Source organism: Temnothorax nylanderi, unplaced genomic scaffold (assembly GCF_030848795.1).
Source record: "Temnothorax nylanderi isolate EJ_2023f unplaced genomic scaffold, tnyl_v1.0 TNYL_tig0021_pilon, whole genome shotgun sequence".
Lineage (NCBI taxonomy): Eukaryota > Metazoa > Arthropoda > Insecta > Hymenoptera > Formicidae > Temnothorax > Temnothorax nylanderi.
In genome coordinates, this window is record NW_027249083.1 from 1,919,944 (window position 1) to 1,947,284 (window position 27,341).

General features: G+C 33.8%; 2 protein-coding genes and 1 long non-coding RNA gene across 12 annotated transcripts in view; 2 read left to right on the plus strand and 1 right to left on the minus strand.

Moving 5' to 3' along the window:
• The window catches only part of LOC139769309 (uncharacterized), a 54,519-nt gene extending 48,233 nt beyond the window's left edge, over window positions 1–6,286 (plus strand). Inside the window, exons 2-3 of the long non-coding RNA XR_011717530.1 lie at window positions 4,859–5,169; window positions 6,201–6,286. This is a non-coding gene — a long non-coding RNA (uncharacterized lncRNA). The remainder of the gene's footprint in view (window positions 1–4,858; window positions 5,170–6,200) is intronic.
• The window catches only part of LOC139769304 (A-type potassium channel modulatory protein KCNIP1), a 340,210-nt gene that overhangs the window by 297,286 nt on the left and 15,583 nt on the right, over window positions 1–27,341 (plus strand). For 2 of the 3 annotated variants that reach the window (XM_071700248.1, XM_071700247.1), the window contains 2 exons: window positions 15,526–15,714; window positions 23,241–23,314. In XM_071700248.1, the coding sequence (XP_071556349.1) occupies window positions 15,526–15,714; window positions 23,241–23,314 (263 nt within the window). Of the gene's footprint in view, window positions 1–6,539; window positions 6,850–7,830; window positions 8,164–15,525; window positions 15,715–23,240; window positions 23,315–27,341 lie in introns of those variants that run through there. The other variant, XM_071700246.1, reaches the window with a different exon arrangement.
• Window positions 1–27,341, minus strand: part of LOC139769302 (uncharacterized) — a 132,998-nt gene that overhangs the window by 43,294 nt on the left and 62,363 nt on the right. Inside the window, exons 1-4 of one of the 8 annotated variants that reach the window (XR_011717524.1) lie at window positions 9,518–9,773; window positions 8,644–8,920; window positions 6,650–6,832; window positions 3,708–6,335 (exon numbers count right to left, since the gene is read on the minus strand). The gene's annotated coding sequence lies outside the window, so the exon portion shown is untranslated. Of the gene's footprint in view, window positions 1–3,707; window positions 6,833–8,632; window positions 8,921–9,517; window positions 9,776–27,341 lie in introns of those variants that run through there. The other 7 variants (XR_011717526.1, XR_011717523.1, XR_011717525.1 and 4 more) reach the window with 7 other exon arrangements.

The following is a 27,341-nucleotide window of genomic DNA, read 5'->3' on the forward strand; positions in this document are numbered from 1 at the left end:
ATTATTTGATTGTATCGTAAGTACGTGATACAAGCTACTGCTTAATTAATTTAATGTGTAGACAATGATTATGAATGCCTTGTACAAATTTCGCACACAATTAATGAAATATATATATATATATTTATTTATTTATTTATTTATTTATATGATATATTTATTAGATGAAGCACACATCGTGTGTGCAAATATATGTTTTCATAATTGCATCTTCAAATGTCGATAACCTTTAATTTGCCTTTTTTAAAGTAATATTTATAATTACATTTACTTTATCTAATATATCGAAGAAAAATGTAAATTGTACGGTATTGGAAAAGATATTAGGCAAGCATTAGCTATCTTCGAGAGGAGGACTCTTGTTAATTTCGAAATAAATTACTTGCGACTGCAGACACAGGCGAGCACAAAGACGGTACTAAAATAAATATTAGCTAAGAATTAGCTACTTTGGAGAGAGGAGACTTTTCTGTTAATTTCGAAATAAATTATTCGCGAACACAGAGACAAGCGAGCACGAAGACGAAGGCTAATGAGGGTTGATACTCTGTGTTTCGCGAGGGGTAAACGAGCTGCTTTCCGCAAGGAGCTAAACTCGATCGGAGCGTTTGTAAAAGACGGTGGATTTGGTGCGGGTGCCACGTTGGGCTATGTATCCTACCCTAACTGCGCTTCGCGTTTCGAGGTGGACTAATTTATGCGCGGTAAGTCGCCCAGCTTTAGTGAAACGCTACGCTATATGGCGTAACTTACGTGCACGTGACGTATCTGCCATGTAAATCGTACCACGAATCTATGGTACACGTGCGGTATCTCTACGTGTGTTCTTCAGGACAGGTCTGCTGAAAATTATAGGCCCGTCTCTTCCTGCTCTATGCTGGGACCAGCCCCCGTAAAAGACACTACGATCGCGGAAGATTTGTTGAAGGTGGCGGGTCGTCTTCCTGACTCGGCCTTCGCGGGGGGAACAAGTATAGTCCCGCGGCTCTTACTCAGGGTCGAACTTCGTTCATTGCACGTATATAAGGCCTGGGAGTTTAAAGCTTGATTTATCGCGACGACCAGGAGGGCACGCCGAAATGCGAACAGACAGGCGCGACAAGAGTACAGAGATGTGATCTATGGATACTAAGTCTATTTCGGCTTATCTGACACGGAGACGCAGCTCCGTGTAATGCGTCGACGTCACGAGAACGTCAGAAGAATATTGTGTTACGTTGACATAGAGCGCTTGTCATCCGGCATAGGCATGCAAAGTAATCTCCTTACAAGGATGTAGATGCTCTTATATTTTTGTATTTAGCATATGTTATTTTGATAGATATGTACATTTATCTGAATACTTCTGAGAAATTATTTCTATATTTATATTAATATGCGCGAAAGATCTAATTCGTTAAATATAAATATAAAAATTTTAACATGCAGAAATATTGAATAGGATTTTTATTACGATGAATTGCAAGATGCGCATAAGAAAGGTATTCGGTTTTTAATTATTCTTTTAAAATATTGCTTTATTACGCAATATCTAGCATTTTTTAATGTCATTCAAATTTGCATTTACTTTATAAAGTAATCTGCGGAATTTCGATCTATTTTGTGTTTTTTGATTTCTCCTCATTTTTGGAGTATCCTCTGTTAGTTTATATCTCCTCAACGCTCATAGCAAAATCCACATCAGGAAGAATCCGAGAAACCAGGAAGAAAATTGGAAGAAAAGAAAAGTGGCCAATCGAGATGGTCGTGAGGTAAAACTTAGGGGAAACGAAGTAATGTGAAGGGATGGTTGCCCCAGGAGATAAAAGTAGATTTTGGATGGCACTTTGGTCTACAACGACGACGTCGCAACGAGTGGAAGAGCTTCTTTTTAGATCAGAGTCGATGGAATGTTTGTTCACCGAAAGAATGTTGACGTTACGTGGCACATAAAGATAATTTAATACAATCTAAAGCGAGATACATTTTCAGTTGTGTAACTCTACTGTTTTATGAGAATATGGCAATTGTTTTTGATACTTCTTTATGATTATTTAGATAAATATAAAATAAAATCTATTTTATGTTTTGATTCTAGTGCGTTATCGTAATGGACGACAATTTCAATATCTGTCTTGTTATTTTAACTGATTTGTCGTTTTTGTTATAGCTGATATACTTTATTTTATTTTTCTAGAGAATTTACGTTTTTCACATTTTTATTATTCTGTTTCATTTTCTAAATTTTTTGAAAAAACATTTTTGAAAATTTAAGCATTTATATGTAAGTCAACTTTCCACCGGTACGGTTTCATGTTCGTCTATATTTTATTCTCTCCTTACAATTCTAGCCTAGGCTAAATCGGAGATAAGATATATGTAAGGGTAAAAAAAAAATTCGTAATCGATAAGCCACGCGATTCTTTTTTTACAGGACAAGCTATCCCTATAATTACGTGACATGAACATGGTAATTTTGGGCCATCCAGCAATGTCAAAAGCTTCCTAGATGTTGCCTTACATCACTGTACTACAATCGGGTCTTGAATTAACTCGATATAAACTTCAAAGGTCACAGAGCCTACAAAGGTAGCAAATAAGCATGTGCTCTTATTCGTAATACCGCAGAGAACCGCAGTAATTGCTCATCATATTCTGACACATATTAATGGAACACATAAGTAAAGGAGCAACATAATTCTTTACTCATATAAAACGACAAAATTGTAATCACATTATAAGCAATGCAATAAACAGACAATCTTTAAAATTAGATTAATTATACAAATAAATTAATATTTTTTATTGTTTACACAGGATACTACTTAAAAAATTATAATTTGTAGACTTAATCTTATCGCAAAGAGAGATAAGGAAAATTGTTCATAAAATTTTACAGTTTCACATTTCAACACATCTTTCCCCGGTGTAAATTTTATATTTCTTACGCCTGTACGTATGAGCATACCTATATACAAGATTTAATCTTTTCTTATATCGGAAATATATACGTACCCATATTTCCACTCGTATTACTTTCCCAGTCAAAATCACAGAAAGATATATCTGTTTCCATATTTTATTGAGTTACGTAGTTTCCTCTCTGTAATGCAACCGAAGGATAACAAAGGGAGACCTAGGTAGGATCGTAAAACTTGCGGATATAAAAATATCAATCTCAACCTTTTTTATATACCGAAAGATATAAGTATCTCTGCTTTCAACGAGCCATCTCTCTCTCTCATGCGATGAGTTATATTTTTAGGTAAGGGATGCATGACTTTGATACATTTCTTTTCTTCGTAGTTGCTTCTTCTCTTTCCGAAAATTTCCTAACTCGCGAAACTGCTTGAACTTTATCCTGGGCCGTCGAGTTTATTCTCATTCTGTACTTTTCTCTTTCATTCGCGGTATCGCGAAGAGTTATGGCAATACCGAACACACAGTTTTCACCGTCTATTTTTGATAATAACGCGAAATTGATTACGGTTTTATCAACTTCGAGTCGATTGCACTACCGAACTTCAATACTTTTATTAACGATGTGTTGCAAACGTTACTGTCATAGCAAAATTCGATTGTTTATTTGTTCATATGAACATATATGCTATTGTATTTAGATTAGAACATTTTACGTAGTTATTTCGAAGGACTTTTATAAAATGTAGTACGTTTTTTATTAAACGTGCACATCTAAGTTTTCTTTGGTAATAATAAATTTTTAGGCAAAAGTTTCAAGGTATTTTATTTCGATAAATCTCTAGAAAATTCTGGTATTCACCATTCTCTCTTGATCTACATTGATCCTTGATCGTCAGGACTGCCAAGAGAGCTCACGTATGCATACGAAGCAATAGCTTGGAACTTTTTCGGTTTCGGAGCAATTTCAAAGAACTTTGCCTGAACGGGACAAGTAGCTTTACGAGCGATCTAGTAGCCATTTTATCACCCTCACTTACATTGAGTGGTGTGTTTGTGAACTTGGTGGTAGGGTTGTAACGACTGTAAAGTGCACAAGTACATCGACATCAATTTTCGAAATTGGTGGTCTCGTTAATTGTTGGCACACTGCAGTCAGTCGTTAGAGCCCTTTAGTTAAGATAAAGGGGGCAATTGTGGTAGAGCCCAAGCATCGAATTCTATATATTTTCCGATCTCCATCGAGACAATTGGAACCCACTGTCACGTGAATTTATAGGCAGTCATCATGGAATTCGCATTAAATGCAGAAAAATGAGCTCATTAACTCTTAATTCCACTTCGATCTGACCTCAATTCAATGCGGTAAGTTAGAAAATTAGTTACAGTAGTTATCACATCTGACAAAAATTGCGACAAATACTACTATTTAGATATAATAAAAATTGTCGTATTTTACACCATCTTTTTATATACTTGTACTTTCACTCCAAAAGTCATTTTTACATTTTAAAATACATTTTTAAAATTAATTTAAATCTGGAGTTAGCGATAGCATTTCGTAAAGTTCGTATGCGTTGGTATGCCAAGTATGCATAACAGAGAACTTTACGAGAAAAATCAATAGCGCATTTTTTACATAAAGAAATTTTTCGTAGAAACAACTGCTTATTCTTCAATAAGATTATTTTCTTAAAAGATTTTGATAATTAACTTATAAAATAAAACTTAGTCTTTGAAATTTAGCACTTTATTTTGCACTGTAAACAAAAATTTATCGCTTGTGCCTTTGAATATAATAAATATCTCACTTTATTACAATCAAGATACATTCCAAAAGTGCATTTTTTCATTCTTCTTTAATCTCTGTTTTTTGCGCAGCCTATGTACGTTAACATTGAGCCAAAATTTCGTGTACAAACACAACTAATTGCATGTGTGTCTTCTTTGCCTGTTTCAGATACTAACACAACCGAACTCACAACACACTAACCAACTACGTCTTTCGAGAACAAGCATTATGATCTCGTCCAGGGCCTCACGCCAACGCCCTAAGTCCTGAATGTGAAAAGGGTTTATTGCATTCTGCGCAATAAAGAACAGATCGGGCAAAGCCCGCATATCATTCAATGAATAAATTTGACGAGCCATCAAATAAATCGTGGGTCACCATAATTTAGCCCACGGATATTCTATTGTGGGAATTGATTTGAATCTCTTGCTTCTAAATGAAATAGCCGACGTGTATCAAGTGCTGGAAAAGGTGTTAGGGTGAGCATTTTATAGAATTTTCAGAAAAGAACTTTATTCAAACAATCTATTTAATTCAAATCACTTTAATAAAACCTGATATAAATTAGGTGTAATATACGAGATCTGTTCAAAAAATATCCGAACTTTCTTTTTGTAATTTTTTTCGGGCGTACCTATAATTTTGCTTATTCAGCCTTGTCACCTTCGAAATATATTTCTTCTTGGTTGATACATCATCCTCAACGTCGCTTCTGGAAGCAGTCCTGTACGTGTATGGTACGAGTTTTTTGGGATCACGCGTAAGTCCTGCGAATTTTCCTTGATGTCTTCAAGTGTCAAATCCTTTCATGTGGATTTCGTTTAGAAAAATAAAGCTTACCAGGTCCAGAAAATGTCAGAAAAAGGACTGTAGAAAGATAATTCAAGGTTCTTTCATCACAACACGCACGCATCGCTGCTAATTTGTCATTTTTGCATCAAAGCAAAGATGATTGTGCTTTCCATCAATCTCCCTACTCTCACGACCTGGCCCTTGCGGATTTTTTCTTTTTTTAAAACTGAAATCCACATTGAAAGTCCGAAGATTGGACACGATCGCAAACGGATCCCGAAAAAATGCCGTAACAGAACTGCTTTCAGAAGTGGAAAAAACGTTGGAAATGGTGTATCAATCGAGAAGGAATACTTTGAAGGCGACAAGGCTGAATAAGTTACAGGTGCGTTCGAAAAAATTATAAAAATAAAAGTTTAAATATTTTTTTAACAGACCTCGTACTTGCGCGGATGCACTTGTCGAACTTGATAATATCTTTAATGAGATATTGGCAGATCGGTCAATAATCATGAAGCAACAACTAGGCAGTTGCTAAGTAATATAATACTAGTAATTGTATTCGAAATTTTCATGTTAAACGGAAAGCTTCTTCTTTCTGTAAAATGAATTATACGTTAAAATTATAGTGAGTAAAAGCGCATAAAGCTTCTTCCGCTCTAAATTGCGATTCTTGTAAATTGTCGGCGTGAATTTGACGTGAATTTTGAGGGTGCAGGTGTATCTGGCCGGAAAGTCCGCTTCTGGTGGAAGCAGACGGAACACGGAAAGCGCGGAAAAAGCAAGAAAATTCGCTGACATCGCACGTCCATATGTACAGCTTCTATTGAGAAATTGATCGCAGCGGGAGTCACTAAAGCGAACAAAAATTCTGTATAATATATTGCTTCATAAAAACATACTAATGTGACTGCGCGTATTTATACAAATATTTATATAAAATTACATCAGAAGTAAAATTACTCGTAGAAAAAAAAACATATTTAATAAGCGTAAAAGTTATGTTAATAAAACGAGAAAAAAATGATGCGCGAGCTAGGGTGACAACCCTATCGAAATGCCTTGCAGAATTTCCCGTGGAAGTCTGCGGCAATTCTGGCGACGTAAACGAGCGGGACCTTCGTCGATAGGAAGAGGTTCCGCGGGAAGAGGGCCGCGTAAACGTACCTCTGGGTCCGTCGTGGTGTTGTCCGCCGGGGGTGGCGGTAGCAGTGAGAGCGGGGGAGGTTGCAGACATCGTGATTTGGAACGTCGAACGGGTGGCGGTCGGGGTGTTCCCTGTCTTGCCACCATCAGCTCTTCTGTCGCAGGAAGCGCGGGGGGTTGCGGCCCCGTGGTGGGGCTCCCCTCCTACAAAAAGCGCCAAGGTACATTACGGCGTTCCATAATTGAAAAAGAAAGTCCAAGTAAATGCGAAAAATAATATTTTGCATTGCAAAAACAAAAATATTTCAAATTTCATGGTTTTATAAATATTATTTATTAATTCAATGCCTGAAAAGTGTAATATATTTTTATGAAGTTGTGAATTAAAGTGAATTAAAATCAAATTTAGCAGCATTATTACATAAAATCAGAAATAATAGTCTTTTTTGTAATTTATATAATATCTTCTCTCTCTCAACTGAGATTTTTAATTTCCACTTTTTAATTAAATAAATTTTAATTGAAAAAGGTAATATTTTTTAATTTAAATCAGATTCGAAATCAAGAAGAATTATATTGGGATATAAACATCATATTATAATAATAATTTAAATAATTAGTTTAAAGGTTTGCTACATTATTAATCGTAATATTTATTCATGTGTGTTTAAACATAGCGTTGTTATTATAAACAATGTTTTTTTATTGGATTTATCCTTAAGAATTCAGAATGTCTCCAATGTCCTAGTTAATTATCTACGCGTGAAACATGACATATATTCGCATTACATATTTAAAGCAAACGGCACCTTTGAGAACGTCTATATTACGTTGTAATACTATATCTCTACCCTTCGTCATTTGATATGAATTCTTCGAACTCGAAGATCATTACTCAGGAACTAAACAGTTTTAAATCTTGAGTTTATCATTCTTTAAATAATTCAAGTTCCCTTTATTTAGAATGATCAGATATCTTTAAATTGCAAAAGGATATTTCAAACCATAAATAAGCCATAAAATTCGAATTTGTTTAAAACGCGAGTGATTTTGAAAGTTGGATGGACAGCGGGCAATATTGTCTTTAAAAACGAAATATTCAGTCATCTTAATGTTCTTCGATTTCTCGCTTATACAAAAAAAGTACCTATGGACTGCTAAGTCAAAGCATCGAAATCTGATCATATTGTAAACTCTCGAAGGCAGTAGCACTGTCTGGCGCGGAAGTCGTGGACGTGGCAGAGGTCGCGGGGGCGGCGCGAACCTCTTTGGTTCCGGCGTCGCCCCCGCGAATTACGCACCAGGACTGCAGGGCGTTGCGCCTGGGCTGCGGGAGGTCGTGAACATTCTCGGCAAGAGGAATCAAGCTGGCACCCTATCGGGCGTAGGCCCGCCGCCGGGAACGCTGGATAACGATAGTTCATGCGAGGAGGAGGGGACTTCTACCAAAAGACCACCAAGGCCACCAAGGCCTCTCTACAGGAGGTTAATCAACTACGTGAGGAGAGCCTGGACCGGCGTCAAATTCGCCCTAGGTATCTTTGTTCCAGATTTATCAATGTAGAAGTCAATGTTATATCTTATAGGAAACAAATTTTTGAATGTTTTTATTAACTAAATTTTTACTAACTAGAAACTTTTTGCTCTAAAAAATGTATAAATAAATGAAAAATTGAATTGTACTTAATGTCTCGTATTACTTCTTTTTTCTTGGATAAAATTAAAATAATATAATCTTTAATGTGATTAGTAATGACACAAATTAAAAAGATGTCTGATAAGTTTAATCCGCTCAATTATGCTTTAATTCGATGTTATATTTACGTGGGTAGTAATATTACAAAATAATACATATAAATTTATCAATATAAACGGTAGCCGGCAGCGATAAATGTGTAACAACTCTTATATGTGCATACGTGAAAATGCTATATTGAAAGAAGCGACTTTTCTTTTTTCTCGTATATTCAAGGATCGAGAAACCATACGGGAATAACATTTTACGTTTTATAAACCTGAATGTATTCGATGAACCGATGTCTGCGTATCTATATGCTGTTTTCTATTGGACAACCAGTGAAAGAGTGACTCGCGTACTTGTTCGTGAAATGTGGCCTCCAGGGTTTTGCTGACGCTTTAACCAACACTGCACGCTACTCACGTGTCTTACTGGTCATCTATGTTGCACGACACTTGCATCTACATAGTTTGCTTGCCTTCTCATTAAACTGTAGCCTTTTTTCGATTGACCTTATTCGGATGCACCAATAAACTACAGCAATCGACACATCCCTGTATTAATAAAAGTTTATCAGCCTTTTACCAATGAAATAGAAAACGATTTCTATGTCATTGATACACACATATTTTAAAATATTTCATATTACTTAATAATATTATTTATCTTAAAACATTATTTATATATGTGAATGTAAATTTTATATATAAAAGAATAAATTTTTCTAAGTAAATTGTAATCTATTTTTAACATATGCATAATAAACAGTAATTTTAAAAATAAAATATGACAATTTATCAAAACTTTATTTAAAAATGTTGCGCATAAACGTTTATTAGACGCATGAAATAGTGAAAATTTGTAATATATATAGATAGTTAACTGCTGTATGTCGAAATTACTGCATACAATTTAGACATTAGGATGTATATGAGAAGATGAAAAAAGCTCTTTTATATGACATCTTAGTATCCATTTGAACATATAAAAAATGTCTAGCAGCTTGAGGGCGAAATATCATTCAAATACGAGATGAAAAATATTGTTAATCTGATTAAAATACCTCAAAATCATGGAATATTTATATTTATTTTATATTATCATGCATGGCGAGTGGTTTCACAGCCAACTTATGCTATTGTTTCACGTACCTATCACGTGGTCGCCAAAGGCGTACTTTCATCACGCAATACTCTGGAGACCGACGGGATATCCACGCAACGTATCCTGGGGATTCGGGGTCGCAAACTTCATGAAAATTCATACAGTCCGGGTGCGGTTTCATCCGCAAATTACATTTTCACAAACAAATTTATGAGGGAAATATCTGGAACCAACATCGTCATCCGTGCGACGTATCAGTGCGAAGGACGGTGAAATACTGTTCGCAAACGCTTGCCTTGCATTTGTTATCTGCTGGATGCTCTCAACCATAATTTTATTGGAATGACGTATTTGTCGGATCAATATTGCAAAAACATGCTCAGTATATGCATTACATGTGTTCATGAATTCCAGCTGGTTGATTAAGCAGATAATAATTTTTAATTATTTTCTGTCGTCAAGCAAATCAGTTCATATGACATTGATGTAATTTGTAGTATGTAATATGCGTTTAATTAATTTATTTTCTCGCATTTATTTTTAAAATACATTTTAAAAGAAAAACAAAAATTAAAAAAAATTTTATATGTTTTGAAGAACATTATAAATTAAAATATAATATAAGATTCTCTGTATGTATATATAGAGGAAAGCGCCCTATTATGAGATAGGATCCTAATATGAGATGTCGGGGTTTTTTCGTGATGGGTTCAACAGATGGGGGCTATATAGGGCCTTTTAGCTTAACATATCTCATATTAGGATCCTGTCTCATAATAGGGCACATATATTTTCCTCTATATATATATATTTTTGTAAATATTTTAATTTTGATTAATTTAGATTAATTATAGTTGGACACAAAAGCAGTTCTTGCGTCGGTTTATGCAAAAAATGTATATAAAGATTACATATTCTCGCAATAAATGCAAGCACCAAGCCAAATGAACCATATTCGATTGCAGCTTATGATACACCTTAATGTTCTGCGCGTAAACAGTATTAATAATTATTATATTCGTACACGTCCATACATCTGTCATTACAACAACGGTTAAATAAGTAAATTACTGGTATATTATACATACAATCTATTTACAAAACTCTGTGTTTCACATTATCAAGATGCATTGTTAAAATTATAAAGAACAATATCCAAAGTCATCATATTTTCTCTATTTTATGTAATGTTAATCTTATACTAATCTTAGAAAGATAAGTAAAGGCGAATATTCTTTTATATTTATTTTTTATTTTAATTTATATTTATGAGCGCGATGATGCCACACAATGGTTATATTTATATTTTAGATATAACCATAATCAAGTATTAAGCATACGATTTAGATTGCACTCAACGTATTAATTGAGGTTTGACCGCGGTTGCATTTAAATGAGATGGAATAAAATATTTATATTGCAGCGGAATGATAGAACGTTGCACGAGATAAAATGAATCATAGTCACGTACGTTGTTAACTGAGCACTCTTGATTCATTGCTGGGAAAAGATTTTAGCATATAAACAAAGTTAATTAATCATGAAGAAAGCCATTCATTGAAAATCTTATTAAAATCATTTGACACAATTCGAAATGTGTATATCAACAGAAATAAATTATTTTAATATATAAAACATGCACGTCTTAAATAAAAATCAATAAAATTAGCAAAAAAGTTAGTCAAAATACAATTTTTTATATCTATTTTATACATATATTACTTATTGTTTTATCAAGATAAAACAAAGGGTTTTACAATTATCATTTCTTTTAAAATTGTTAAAGGATGTTATAATAAAAAGCTACATTGTTTTGAATTAATTATTTTCGCAAACATTTCTGTTTACAAAACATGATATATATTATAATTTTATTTAATTACTCATATTTATTAAGACAAAAATTTTCTGCAGTTTTTAATATTTATATTTTTTCCATTTTTCAAAAAGACATGAATGACATTTAGAATAATATAAATTCTTTATTTATCAAAATGATTATTTATTATAAACATACATTAATAACAAAAATGTGCATAAAAATTCAATAGAATTTCTGTTTAACGTAATCACATTTCCTTCTCAATACGACCTGTTTAAAAAAGACAAGACTATGCGAGATGTCGCATAAATTAATCCGATTATGCAAACTCTATCTCGCTCAAGCTAAAAATCCCGAATATCGGAATAATCTACAATTATTCATTTTTTTTACAGATTTCAATATGCAGGAATAAAACAGGAGGATTAAAAATATTTCTTTAAATTCATCAAGCTGTTTTCTTACCAATTTTAAGATAACATGCCTTTTTTAGATATGGATATAATTAAACAAAAAGTCACATAATCTGCTAGCTTATTTAGATTTTATTTCTATCGCGTGATTTTTAAATCACTCAAAATTACATGATTTATGAAGGAAACGCATACACAAAAGCCTACCTCGGTCTCTCTGGAACCATTTATAAACAGCCGAATATTCTCATTCAATTTGCCAGCGTATAATACATTCCTGCGGGATCACAGTCGATGAACGCATTGACGGAAACCCCAATAGTCCAGCCTTTCATCAAGAAACAGCGACCGATGTGCATCCTGCCTATCCGACGGCAACGGATGCATTCCGCGAGGAATGCCTTTCATCCCCCGCACAGATCCAATATCTCGAAAGTGGAGGAATCATCGAAGTCCACAATTCGGTCTTCATCCCTAGACCATCGTCCGGAATGAGACGTAGGGTCGAACGGATGTTGCCTCGCCGTTGACCCTATTTACGCTCGGTCAAACCGACCCTTTGCTTAAAGAGTATATGACAGGAAAAACGGAAGGAGTGCGGAAACAACCTCTTCCAGATTAAATTTGAAGTTTCTTTCTTTCTGCGACGGTCAACATGTTGTTTTTAGAGAAAATAGCGTAGAAGTAATATCTAAAATTCTGTAATAGCTACATTGTTAGATACGGTAAAGGAAAAGGTCCTCTCGCTTTATATAATTTATAAAGCGAGGGGATATCGTTATAATAGATTAAATACTGCTTGTTGTTATTGTTATTGTAGTCTTTGGTTAATAATTATGAAGCGTGACAAGTTGCAGCGACATAACTACATGATTTAGAATATATAACTATAAATTTTTCCGATTGATAAAATACTTGTTGTTAGAAACATTAACAATGATTCAATGAAAATTTGCTGAATTCTCTACAATGACGCAAGCGTATTCTTCTTATATAGTTGATTTCACGCTGTCATAAACTCCCAACGAAATTACCGAAGTTGTAATACAAATACACACCACATGTTCACTTCCCAAACATTTGTTATCGTTCTCCTCGCAAGAGAGTTTCGCACCAATTTTCGACGTGTCTCGTTTTTGCCCTTTATTTCGTGCGTTACATTTGTCTGTCTGTATAGATCGAATCTGAAAAATCCGCTGCTGTCGAAACAAGACGATTCGATTTAAATTCCAACACTGGATTACATTCCCACTTTCCAACTTCCGTAACCTTTCCTGTGGAAAACATAACGTAAGCTTCCATGTATATGTGGAAGTACGCAAAAATATCTCTCTTCCCACTCTCATCTTCCGTGCTGTATGAGAGCAGTAGGGTATCGTATGCACGATACGTTTCGATTTCCACTGTACACTTGTGCGCGCGGCAATGTTTCACCATGTGGAAGGGATTTATTGCGAAATCACTTCATTCAGATCACTTATAACGGTTGAAATAACGAAAATTCGTTTTCCGTCTAAAAATATAACGTAAAATATTTTTATCGCATAAGTCGAACAACGTTTCTTCAATGATATTACAAAAACTATTATATTTTATCTGTGCAATTTCTGAATTCTATCCAAATGCACATTTTAACAATTATAAATTGTTTATAAAAAATTATTCAAACAGTAAAATATTTTTATCTCTTTTTTCTTTTAACTACTTGTTAAGATTTTTTTTAGAAAATTTTATTTAAAATAAACAGTTTACTTATATATTTTACGTGCAACGTTATTGTTATACAAAATTTTAACTTGTAAATGTGACCCTAAAATTTAAATCATTTTAGGAGAAATCTATATATATATAATTCATATATGTATATATGTTATTTTATTCCCCTGCGTATATATTCGCTGCCCTTGTTTATCAAGGAATTCATGCATATTTTTTCCTTTTACATACCTGGGTAGATAAATTCTATCTTTATTTTTTATTTAGACTTCCTTTACAGTAAAATAAAAATAAATGCTCAACCAAACTTTACGTTGTTCTATTATTAACGCGGTTTTTCAGTGACAGCAATATCTGCGAAATACAATTTGCAAATCCGTCATATGCTTGCTTCGATTGTCGGGTTGGCAAGCGATTCGAAAATTCACCTCATCTTTGATCTCACAACGTCGCGACGTTGAATGAAATCTTATAAATATTGTATGAGCCACATGAGATACAGAACGGATGGCTTTCAAACTACAAGGAAGAGCAATTTTTACAAAATCTCGTCGAGCACATCGTGGTTGCTCGCGTCTCGCTCCAGTGCCGGTCTCATAAACGCTGTGCTTTACTGCACCGAAGGTCATCCTGCATTCAGATTTCTTAAAAGTTCGACGGCCTTTCCCTCGGATAAAAAGAACTATCCCATGGGAAATAAGGCGCAGTAATACAGCACCGCCACTCACACATACCGTGAAACTTTATGAATGTATTTCCCAGGTTTCGCGAGCTACTACACGTTTCGTTATTCTCGTAGACATCAATTCGAACGTACAAAAATCCGCTCAATTGCCGCTATATCGTAGCCAAAATTCCAATACAAAATATCATGAAATTTACGAAATTGCCTTTAGATAAGTAAAGCAATTATTTCCGATATTTTCTCAAACTCGATCATAGAGTTAAAGTAAATGCTGTTAAACTTTAATAGACACGCCAAAATCTAATAGCACTTACCATATGCACAATATATTAAAACTTGATGCACTTTTGAAATTATGCATTTTTCTAAAAAACATAATTTATAATTTTAAAATATATTGCACATTAAATATATCTATATATATATAATTCTTTGTTACGATTAACTCATCAACGCCCAGCCCAAACCTTTGAACCTAGAAATATGAAATTTGAAGGGTATATTCCTTCCATGGCGTAAGCACTCACTAAGAAGCGATTTTTAGAAATTCGACCCCTAACGGGGTAAAAAGGGGTAAAATGTGTGTTACCGTAGCGAAGCACGGGTATCATGCTAGTTTCAATATATTTTCCTTAAACTAGAAACAGATAATACGACAATTAAGTACTAGAACCTAAGAATCAATCACGGGAATTAAAATTTCCGTGTGATGTAACACTGCAGACTATTGCAATATCACACGAGAGTTTGAATCTTGCAGTTCAATCTCAGGCTTCTATTCGCGATTGCAATGTGTCGTCGAATCCTAGCTTTATATACCCACATCGATTGATGTATCGCACATTGAAAAAAAAAGTAACCGAAATAGTAGCCGGAAAATGATGTCAAGTTTTATCGAATTCTAGGCAATAACATCTGAAAAAGATAGCATGTCAGTTCAAAAAGTTATTTCGCATAAAATTTTACATACTCAGTTCTCGTATTTGAGAGTAATAAATTACAAAATATAATATCTACAGCTCTTATTCTGTGTATTATAAAACTATGAATATCATTAAATGTTTTCCTTTAATGTGATATTAGCTAAGAACTGAGAAGATTAATTTTTTAATTATTTAAAAGATATGAGAAAAATATTGTCATTCGGAAGATATATTTACATAATGTGTTTTAAAGAGGTATAATTTCTTCGTATTTAATAGCATACTCTTCGTTTATTTTGTAAATATTGCATCAATAGTTGCACTATTCGTATCTGTTGCTAGGATCTCGGTAAAACGTAGCATTTCGTCTTGAGCTTTCAACAAAGTTCTTTAATCTTGTTAGAGCTTTCTATCGGTCCGACGGATTCGTGATACATGAACGGAATTTGCCGATTTCTTTTCTGTGATTAACACGGGTTCTGCTTTTATTTCGTAGACTCGGAATACGAGGAAGAGCAAATACCGAGATACAGGCCAGACTCCTTAGCGAGCCTTTGTCGAGCAACCAGATTCACAGAGGCCGAATTGAAAAGAATATATCGCGGCTTCAAGGCTGAATGTCCTACGGGAGTCGTCAGGGAGGATACTTTCAAGTGTATCTATTCAAAGTTCTTTCCCCAAGGAGGTAAGAATTCAGATTTTAAATATAATTATTAAATATAATTTTTCTTCTGTAACAATTATTAAATAATGCAAAAAATGATAAATCGTTTTTAATAAAAAAAATAATATAAAATTATAAAATTATTAATATAATTTTCTATTCTTCTATTTTTTAATTAATGAAAAAGATTAATAAGTTAGCTATTACATACATTTTACTACTTAAAAAAACTTTAATAGAAAAGAAAGTAACAATATCGTGTTTTTACGTGGTATGCAAGTAATGCAAGTATCTCTCGCCAGCCAAATAGGATTTTTCTGCTACAAAAAATGCAAACATACTGTATTACGAAATAGATGCTACACAAATAGAACACACTATGGACGCATATTTTCAATTACTACAGAAAGTCGTATTTCTCGAGAACACCAAAATTGTCTCACAAATACACATAACATTTATTACTCACACGTTTGTTATAATTCTTAATATAAATCTTAATATAAAAGCAAAGAGTGAGAGAAAAAGAATATCCATATTTTTAATTACAAAGATAACATTATTATATTTCCTACGTAGTCTACATTTTTGCCGTTAGGTATCTGATAAATGGTTCGATGTATCACGCAATAGAAAATGTAATTAACGTTCTTAACCGTTTTCTTTTATTCTTTCCAAATACATGTGTTTTTAACAAATACACGAAGATTTTTCTCTAACGATGCGGAAGAATTTCCCGGGAACCAAAAGAGATTTGTTTATTTTGCCAAAAGAACGACGATGGATATAACGTCCGGTTTATTTATTCGCCGCGCATTTATTCGCATTTAAATTTCCTCGTTGCGACTGCAGCATCGGGGATGCGTCGAAAAGCATCAACATGAAGAGGGAAAGAGAACAATCCAACAACCAGGATAACTGCGGCTCTTCGCTCTGAACGCGGTTGCAGTAACCATGGTAACGAACTCCCCAGATCAAAGTGGCACTGCGTTTCAAATGTTCGCTTTTATCTATCCGCGTGAGAGATATGGTTATCCATGACTACGCGCGTACCGCGCATTAACGCGATGAAATTCGCATTTTCGGAAATTACATCCGTCGCACCGCGTTTTAACTAAAATCAATTAACTTCAGCATGATGTATGGGGACATCAAGTATTACGACCACTAAATATTTGTTACTCTCTCACGATTTGCGAAATTGTTTGTTCAATTAATTCGTACGATTCGCTGTTACATGGCAACTTAATTTATTAGCCTGATATTCTTTAACTTCTATTTACCGATAAAAATTAAAATAATTTAAATAAATATAATACATAATATAAATGCAATATAAAAAAAAACAATAAAGTTTTTTCAAAGCAGTTATGAAAGCTCACGGTAGCGTAAGATGTTTAAAGCTTCCTACCTTCGACAAAAAGCTGTGGGTTTCATACCCGCAGGCACAGTGTCGATTGATATCATGATTTGTTTGCCGCCTGACATAAAAGGAGGGTCGATCGCAAATTTACGAGCGATCAAGGCCAAATCCTTGAAAAAAGATCTCCGAATAGACGACGGTTCAGGCACCCGTCTATCTTCAACGCCTACTATTTTACAATCTACAGCAATTTATGTTTCCCGAGAAACGTTGCACCGTGTGCCGACAGGAAAGATAAATAGAAAATTGTCCAAAACTTTTCTGGAAAAACACGAAATATTACAAAAATTTGTTTGAAAATTTGTTAATTACAAATGCTCTATGCTTACACAATTTTTTATTAAAGAAAAGAATAAAATATGCAATCGAAGTTTCCACTTCTTTTAAATTGCAGCAAGAACATTTTGCCGGTTTATTTATTGCCCTTTGTTAATTAAATACAAATAGAACAGTTGGGCAAGCAAGGACAATACAGAACAGCGGCATGTCATTAAATTAAAGATTTCAATTAGACTCTCATTCGTAATGCTGTTTTAGTTCGCCTATCGAGACTTTTGTAAGCCGTGTTTTCATTTTAAAGAAGAACAATCAAAATAATTTTAAACTGTGGATTTCATTACGTATACGAAAAATATAAATATGAATATTCCACTTGTCACGTCTTAAAAATTATTAAAATTTTACAAAAGTAGCTTATTTATTTCGCGCGTATTCATAATCCGCTTTTTATAATTGAAATTCTTTAAAGGAATCTGTCATTTAAAGATATAGTTATAAAAGTCACCGTAATAAATAATCGATAGGACCCTTCTTAGCAACCACGTCTTCTTTTATCGAGGGTAGACATGTTTATACTTATCTAAAACCCTTCCGGCAAAACCCAAGAGGGTAGTCGAAATTCGCGCGTGCAGTTCAGCACGCGAAATTTATACCTCTGATATCGAACACGGGGCCGACGCAATAAAGGAACATTACGGAGATCTGCCTCGACAGTCAAAAGTCGAATGGGTGAATTATGGCATCGCGATAAATCTCACTCCACCGAGATAACGATTCACGATTCGTATTCGTTAGTTCAAACAGAAGCAGAGCAATTCGCTTGCTTCCTGCGCTTGCTCGATGTATTTTCAAAGTAATACATCTCTTACTTACATCTTCAAATTTGCGTAGCTATATATACGTCCTAAAATGTAGATCAAGACGTTTACGTCTGAAGAAATATCTGAGATATGTGGAGAAATGGGTTCAATATTATATATGAGAATCTACTCTATCTCTTTTTAAAATATAGATATGGATCGTATAACTATGTAGGAATTATAGAACGATATCGTAGTAAAACATAATTTGCATAATATTAATATTTATGTATGAGCGACTAAAGACAATACTACATCAATGCGACAAGATATAATCGCGTAAAAATGTTAAAAGTAATATAGTCCTGTCATATTTGATATCTTGTATTTTCTTCTTGTATGAAAATTATAATTATTCTCTTGATAATATATATTCAGATAATTTAAAATAGGGGAGACCGGGGCTAAAAAGTCTACGGGGTAAATACGTCTAATCAAATATCTCGGAACCTGTATATTGTGCCAACTCGCCATTAACATTGTAAACGCTGCTTATGGTACCCATGTGACCAACGGAGTTTCGGCAGGTTACCTGCCGTGTTATGATTTTTACGAGGGCAAACGTGTTTTCGGAAGGTGAAAGTGAAATTTTCTGCGCGTGGAAATTTTGTAATATCTGCAATAATATTTGCTCTCCAAATCTCGAGCTACGTGATTATAAAGAGTAATGCATGCTGAACACGAATCCAGTGTAGTTTTTTCATTATCGTTGATGTCTAATATTTCATGGGCGATCAAACCTGAAACTTGTGTTTGGGGCTAATCAGTCTACAAGCACCCGGGGCTAATTGGGCTAATCTCGTCACTGTGGCGCGCCGGGCGCACGACTTCAGCTCACGGCGATTTCAGGTTAGGTTTCCCTCGAGCGTGATTCTGTCTTCCCTTGCACGTGCGTCAGTTTGTGTAAGAGGGAAATGGTACGCACGTATCGTCGCAAAACGGGTGTTTTGGCTGACCGAAAAGATGGCGGACCGTTGTTTTCGAGATCGCTCGCGCTCACGGCACGTCGGCGAGGTACGGCGAGGCACGGCACGGCTCTGAGATCCCGCGATTTCCGCGCGAGAGTTGACATGCCGCGCGCGCGGTAGATCGTCCCGACTCCCGGCCGCGGTAAATTGTCGTTGTTGGTCGTTAAGTCAGTGACAGTCGCGCGTGCGACCGCATCGTCCAGCGTTCGCCGCATCGTCTCGGCGTCATTGTCGCCACCGTTGTAGTGGTGGTGGTGTCGATGGTGGTCATCGTCGTCGTCGTCGTCGTCGTCGTCGTCGTGGTGGTCGTGGCCGTTGTCGTCGTGGTGGTTGTGGCCGTCGTCGTCGTGGTGGTCGTGGCCGTCGTCGTCGTCGTCGTCGGCGCGTCGAGGAATCGGCGCGAGGACGCCGTCGAGTCGGTAAAATGGTCGCGCTCCACCGCGAGCTTTTCTAACCCCCCTGTCGCTATTTATCGCTCCCCTGCGAGAAACGCGGCTTGGTTAGGTTGCTCGAGGGTCCGCGCTGATCCTATGGCACCGGAACGCCGTCACGCGTGTTTCCCGTGGTTGCCCGCGTTGACAATGTGACATGCCGTTGGGGAGTTTACGATTTGGTTAACCTCTGTATTCACGTGCCTAAATTGTTTTATGGAATAGGTAAAACAATTATTTTTTAATAATGTTTCGCATAAAAATTTTAAATAAATCTTTATATTTTTCTCTTAAAAAACAATTATTAAAATGTATCCTATCATTTTTCAGGATTAGATGTACGTATATGTATTGAAAATGCAGTGTGACCGATTAGCCCCGGGGGGGGGACCGATTAGCCCCGGCATTTTTGAGATTTCAATTTTTCCACCGTTGTCGTTTTTGCTCTATACCGGTTAAACAAAGCAACGTAGATAAAAATTTCCTTAATAAATTTTGTAGCTAAAGGTTCACTCTTTACAGTGGTATACCACATTTAACTAAAATTATTTATTTTGTTGTTAAAAATTGGCACCGAAAAAAACCAGACTGTTTAGCCCCGGTCTCCCCTATATTATATTAAAACGTATTGTCTCAAGGATAATGCTTTATTTATTGTGCTCAACCGTATACATATATACGATTGAAGATAGCTTTATATGTTGCCCATGCAGGATTTGTACATACATATATATGACTCAAAGTGTGAAATACGTGACCCTTCACCCGGAGATTGCAACTTCGCAATTCTCCAAGGACGTTCTGATAGTGGTTGTGTGCGCGGATTACAACTATGACTTATCTTTCTTAAGAATGTGACATGCAATGGAAAATCTTAACTAGATTCTATAATCATAGGGAAATGTATGCAAAGTTATTTAAATTAAAAATAGATATTTCTGTATTATACAAATGAAACATATTAACAATTCAATTTTTAGTATAGCTTTGTCTCTCGTATATCATAAAAAATTAAAGAATAAGCTTGAAAGAGATACAAATACAATTTTTTAAGTATTTTTCAGAAAATCATAAATATATTTTACAAGAATCAAATAAAAAATATGAGTTTTTATGTAATTTAAACTCGCTTGTTGCAATATTTTAAATATAATTTGTGTATATTTTAAATATATGATCGTATTTCTAATATTCTTTAAAGTTATGAATCATGTAAGCACTTCCAAAAGAAGAAAATTGATTTTCGAATTTCGCATTGCTCTATGAGTGAGTACGTTTTCCGCGAGCACGTAGTTCGCAAACATTACCGAACTTGGACGAGTTAATACACTTTATGTCCTAGTCTTTCGTGATAAGCTCCCGATGACGTAGTTTAGTATGTCTGAATTGTAATGGGAACTGCTACAAATTTTCAAGTTAACAGTTTTGATGAATCCAGATTCAAGGTTCTTATACTTAAATAGACCATTAGAAGTTGACATTTACTTCTGCCGCACACTGTTCTGAAATGTACCACTTTATTATAAAACAATTTTCAATAACTGTTATTTACATAGTAATATTACTAATAGATATTACTCCAAATTCTTTTATGTAACAATTTTTTATTAAATTACGAATATTAAATTATTTCTTAAAAGAGAGAGAGAGAGAGAGAGAGAGAGAGAGAGAGAGAGAGAGAGAGAGAGAGAGAGAGAGAGAGAAAATAAAAAATAATTATAATTTATGTTTTTTCTTTGATTGAAAAACTATCATGATAAAAGATACTTTCTTCCAACAGCATTAATTAACTTAATAATTTTTGTTATAATAAAAGTTTTAATATTTAATATACGATATTGATAATACTTATATAAACCTGCAAGACATTGTTGCTTTGAAAAATAGTACATCTTATCCAATCCTTTCGTAGAACTATTATATGATAAATCTTATCGGGAATAGCAAAAGGAGTGCAATCGGCACAGCACGAATATATATGGTGTGATAATTTCTGTGTATGTGTGACCTGTATAAATCTCCATTTTAGATTTGAAGTATTCGCGTTATTTCGACTGGAAGTTATTAACACACACCGATGGATATTTAGTTTACGAGTCATCTACGGATTCGACGGTCTCTGTAGATTTTCGGTCAATCCATTGCGTATATACGTATATCTATTGGCAGAAATGCTTTTATATTAAACACTTCTGTGTTTCCCCCAACGAAATCAATATCGACAAGTATTCTGAGTTCAATAAAGTTGAACCAATGGAGGAACTCAAGTATTGCTCGTTCACATCTCCGAGTTCCTTTTTGCGAAATAGAAATCCTTTGTTTTATTGTTAGACCAAATTGTATTTAAATTGTTTCAATTTTTAGTTTGAGAGTATCTTGCGTATACCATAATTTATATGTGTGGCCAAAATCATAAAAATGCCCAGTTATTTGTAGCAATAATTATATACAAGCAAATATTTTGTATAAAATTGACACTTGATATGTTAAATAATATGAGTACAGTTTCTATGTTAGTATAGTTCTTTAAATATTATACCAATTCGTACTCATGTATAAAATTAATTAATTATTAATAGATCGTAATGTTTCATTATTATACATAATATACAGGGTGGCCCATTTTATAAGAGGCAGGCAAATATCTCAAAAAATATGAAACATACGGAAAAACGTTTCAGACAAAAGTTGTTTGGTTCGAAGGGGGACATAAGATGATGTCATTAGTTTGACCTTGGATGGTCGTTTAAAGCTCACGTAAACGACACCATTAATTTCTTAAATGGAAACCCCTATTTTTCAATGCATATTCTTGTAGCTAATCTCGAGAGCTTTTCAAAACACTATAATTAAGTATTTTTTCATTAAGAACTTTTGGAATTATAAGGCTAGAAAGTTCTAGTATTTTGACATAAAATACAAAATATCTTGTAAAACATTAAGTTTTCGGTAATGTTACCTTAATACTTTTATGCACAGAATAATGAGACGAATCAATTGGTATGAAAAAAAGGCATAGTTCCTTTAAGAAAAAATATGTAATTTGCAACACGCATCTGCATACTTTTTCTTAAAAGCAACTATGCCTTTTTTTCATTCCAATTGATTCGTCTCATTATTCTGTGCATAAAAGTATTAAGGTAACATTACCGAAAACTTAATGTTTTACAAGATATTTTGTATTTTATGTCAAAATACTAGAACTTTCTAGCCTTATAATTCCAAAAGTTCTTAATGAAAAAATACTTCATTATAGTGTTTTGAAAAGCTCTCGAGATTAGCTACAAGAATATGCATTGAAAAATAGGGGTTTCCATTTAAGAAATTAAAGGTGTCGTTCACGTGAGCTTTAAACGACCATCCAAGGTCAAACCAATGGCACTATCTTATGTCCTCCTTCAAGCCAAACAACTTTTGTTCGAAACGTTTTTCCGTATGTTTCATATTTTTCGAGATATTTGCCTGCCTCTTTTAAAATGGGCCACCCTGTATAATGATTATTTTGAAAATAAAAGAACAGACATAAAATTATAATAAAATATGTAAGAACACATAAAGAAATGACTTAAATATTTGTTTCTTTTAGCTAATACAAGCCAGTACGCCCATTACGTTTTTAATACTTTGGACCAGGATCACAGCGGGCTTCTCAGTTTCGAGGTAAGTTTATGCATGTATGAAATTTGATCATTTTCTAACAAAATTTAATAAGTCGATTGTATATCATTGTATTGCACATAATAACTGTCATCAATATCTCATAGTTTTGCAACGCAAAGTGATAGTGGATTCTTTTTTTCTGCATAATTTGCATCTCTTTTTGTCTCCTCTGAGACCGTTTTGCATATTACTTTGAAAGTTGTTAGCATGCATAAAATCACTATCAATCTCGCACTCTATATTTAGCTCTTCAGGTCAATATAATGCAGATTAATATTATAGTTTTCGAAGCAAGACATGATATACATCTCGTAAAATGTACGCTATGAAAGCCACAGAATAATATCAATCACAGTTCTATTTATGATTTCTTTCAAAGTTTATGTGACTAAAAATGTTTATTACACAAAACATCTCTGTTTCTTATCCCATCTGGAAATAGAGATGTACCATATCCTTTTTCAAAAAGAACTTCTTGTTATTAATATATTTACAGATTTTCTGATATTTAAAAAATAAAATGCATAAAAGAACGTCTTGTTCAGTAATTTACAGTCGGAAATGTATTATTTATTGCATTTATAGAAAGCGATTAAATTACATATTACTTAATCACATTTCTCGTATATACGCCTAGCGGTAATCAGCGCACTAAATATGTAAATAAAACAGCTAGAAATTAATAATGTAATTAACGCCTGATTCTATTACCGTTGAATATTTAATCAGGTTTAAATTATTGAATAGAAAAAAGCATGCAACACACTGATTGGTATTCCAATTTTAAATAAAAACTTGCATAAAATTCGCATAATATATTTATAGATTGCAATAAAATTTATCTCATTGCATTATTTAATTTCTTAATTTAACAATCTTTTATTGGTAAAATTTCACTATTGCTGCTATTATAATTATCTATATTCTCGTATATAATTAAAAGTTTAACGCGCATCATATTCTAAGTAAATACGCATTGGAGACTAAGTTAATTAGACGTAACACGAGCATCCAACATCGTGTATTTAATTAAGTTTATCAAGTGACGGTTCAATCATTCGCCACTTACTCGATTTTAAGTACTACTTGCAGATGGATACAATGGAGATTCGTTGAAGACATCAAAGTTTTTGAAAATATTGAGATAAGAGAAAGAGGCAAAAGTCGTCATAGAATAATGCAATTGTCTCCCGAGTCCCGAGCCACTAAAATGGAATCGTGCTTTATATAACTGAAACTGTGCTTCCATTTCCGTGGAAAATCATTAGATTCAAATGTAAACCTTTCATCTTCTTTCGTTACATGTGATAAAGGTCTCACGTTAACCTTTGATATTCAGCCGTGCTTAATTAAGTTATCCCACCGGAATCTCTGTTGGTAGACGTGTTCCCTATTGAGCAGTATGCGACAAACTTTCTGTATAGTTTTCATCAGTGTTATACAGTGGAGGACTGTAACGATGAAAAGTTAGCGCGAATATATAGAGAATATTTAAGGACTACGCGCGAGTTGTTATCATATATGCTTTGATCTCATAACTAATTTTCACGTTTAACAGGATTATGATAAAAGAGAACACTATTTCCTCGAGCATATATTGTATAAGAAATTTATAATAACAGATTCTATATGCACCTATTTTTTATAAAGAACGAAGAAAGAAAGAAAATTTATTTTAAACATTATATCTCATAAATGTACATATATTGATATATCTGTTATAGAATCTCGAAATAAGTTTTGTGGGGAAGACTAAAAAAGCATTGCTACCAATTTCCTTTTTAATGAGCAAACAAGAAACCCCTATTGGTAATCCAGAGATTTTTGTAATTCCAGAAATGTCTCTCCTTATTTCCACGTTATAATATTATACATTATCTTCTTTTATTTCCTGAATTTTATTTGTAATATTGCTGACATACAAAGGCTTCTATCACTTAAATCGCATTATATGTTTGTACTCTAAGATCTGCAAGCGCGCGAAAGAAGGATTACCATTCCTCTTTTCTCGAGATAATACTTTACTGGAGTGCACTCGCTCTCGACGTGTGGGCAACAGGACCTCCTCCATCTTCGAGGTTTCTTCGGCTTCCTCTTATTCTTCCTATCCGTCCACTTATCACTCCCTTTGAGTGATGAAAAGTCCGGTGACCATAAGATTTAATCATTGCGGTTGAGAAATGCGTAGCATTTTTATCGGTTAAACTGTTGTTGTAAAATATATATAAACGTAAACATATTTCTCAAAATTTGCCAATCTTAATAAGATAATCGTTTAAAATAAGCAGTAATCGAATACATATATTTGTTTTAGAATTATACAAGTTAATATAATATTTCTAAAAGTATAAGATTAATGAAATTTATATGGAGCATAATGCGCAATAATAAATTAAGCAACAATTACGAACCAAAGTGAAAAATTAAATCCGTTTCCTGCGAGCATAAATATTTCATGTTAGAGTAGCAAACAATTGTTAGCTATGAGGTTTCTTGCTTTTGTAACGAACGATCGTACAACTGGAAACTTTTTTAGTTTTTTAGCCAGTATATACATGTTTCAATCGTTTGTGCGACCAACATGGCAAAAGTGAAGTGAAGTCGAAATCATAAACTGCAGCGACAACGAAAATTGTCTGGCTGTAACATGCAACGTATTAAAAAAGAAGCGTTATGTTGTGAGCATCTGTGTCGTAAAAAAAAATGCATGCACTGTGAGTAAATCTGCTTCAAGGGGAGCAGATAGGAGAACGAGCGTCACCGGAACTTTTAATTAACTACGATATTTCTCACAAAGCTCTCTTTTTTTTTTAATATGACTTATTCTGCGGCAGATTTCCCTCATCCTGCTTACTCTCTAACGTTGCAACATTCCCCACGGATATAGCGGCGATTTAATCAAGCGGCCTTCATAGAATTTTAAAAGCTAATTGCGATTCAGTTTTGCGAATTTTTATGCATTTTGCAAGATTGGCAGTACTGTTATTACAACCAATTATGGTACGTATAAGTGATGTGCTTTATTCATCATAATATATCTCATACATTAATAACATTGTTTATTATAACAAATGATATCAGCGATATAAACATAATTTAAAGCAAAGAACTCGAAGACTTTTCCTTTTGTACGTACTGTAAAAAATTTTGAAGAAATTTGAAGAATTTACGCAAATTAGACAATTTTTATTTGTCCTATTACTTATCTGCAATTCTACGTAAATTCGTCTCTCTCTCTCTCTCTTTCTCGAGCTTTTTTTTATTTCAATTAATTAACTGAAAAAGCGAAGTACTTAATAAAAAATAAAAGAATTTTTAAATAAAACTTTAATCGATGGTAATTAAAGGTTGTCTGACACTTGTGACAGTTAAAATCATTTGCATGTTCTTTGATTACATGTGGATCTATGCCAAGCAGTTGAAAAGCATTTTCGTGTAAAATGTTGGAATATCTATCAAACACAATTTCATTTAAATTCATTAATACGAAAATTGAAGGATGAGAATAAAATAGAACAGAATTCACTGATTATCCTTAGAACTTATTACTTAAAAGCACTGATTTTACTGTGAATAAAATAATAGATCTAATTGTAAGAAAAATCTCTATTCGAGAAAACTGTCATGTCAACGAAAAACACGTGAAATAGGTATACTAGAGCTATTTATTGTGCGTGAATCAAATTAATCACACGGTGGGAAATTGTATTTGTGATAAATGAAAACGAAAGGATAGCCTATCAATAATTTTGCGAATTAGTTTATTTATGTATACAGTTTATTTATGTATACAGTATGAATGAACAACATATTACATTAAATGTATGTATCTGATATAGTAAAATATTTCCAAGTTATGCTATCAAAACAAATGGTTTTAGTTTTTAGCAAAACTGGGGAAATTAATTTATTTTTAATTTTTAACGAGTTTCAGTGATATTGTAGAACGAATGTTTCTACAATATTTACTTTTTTATTGACTCCATTTCCCATTATATTGCTGATAATGAGTTGTATTAGAGACAAA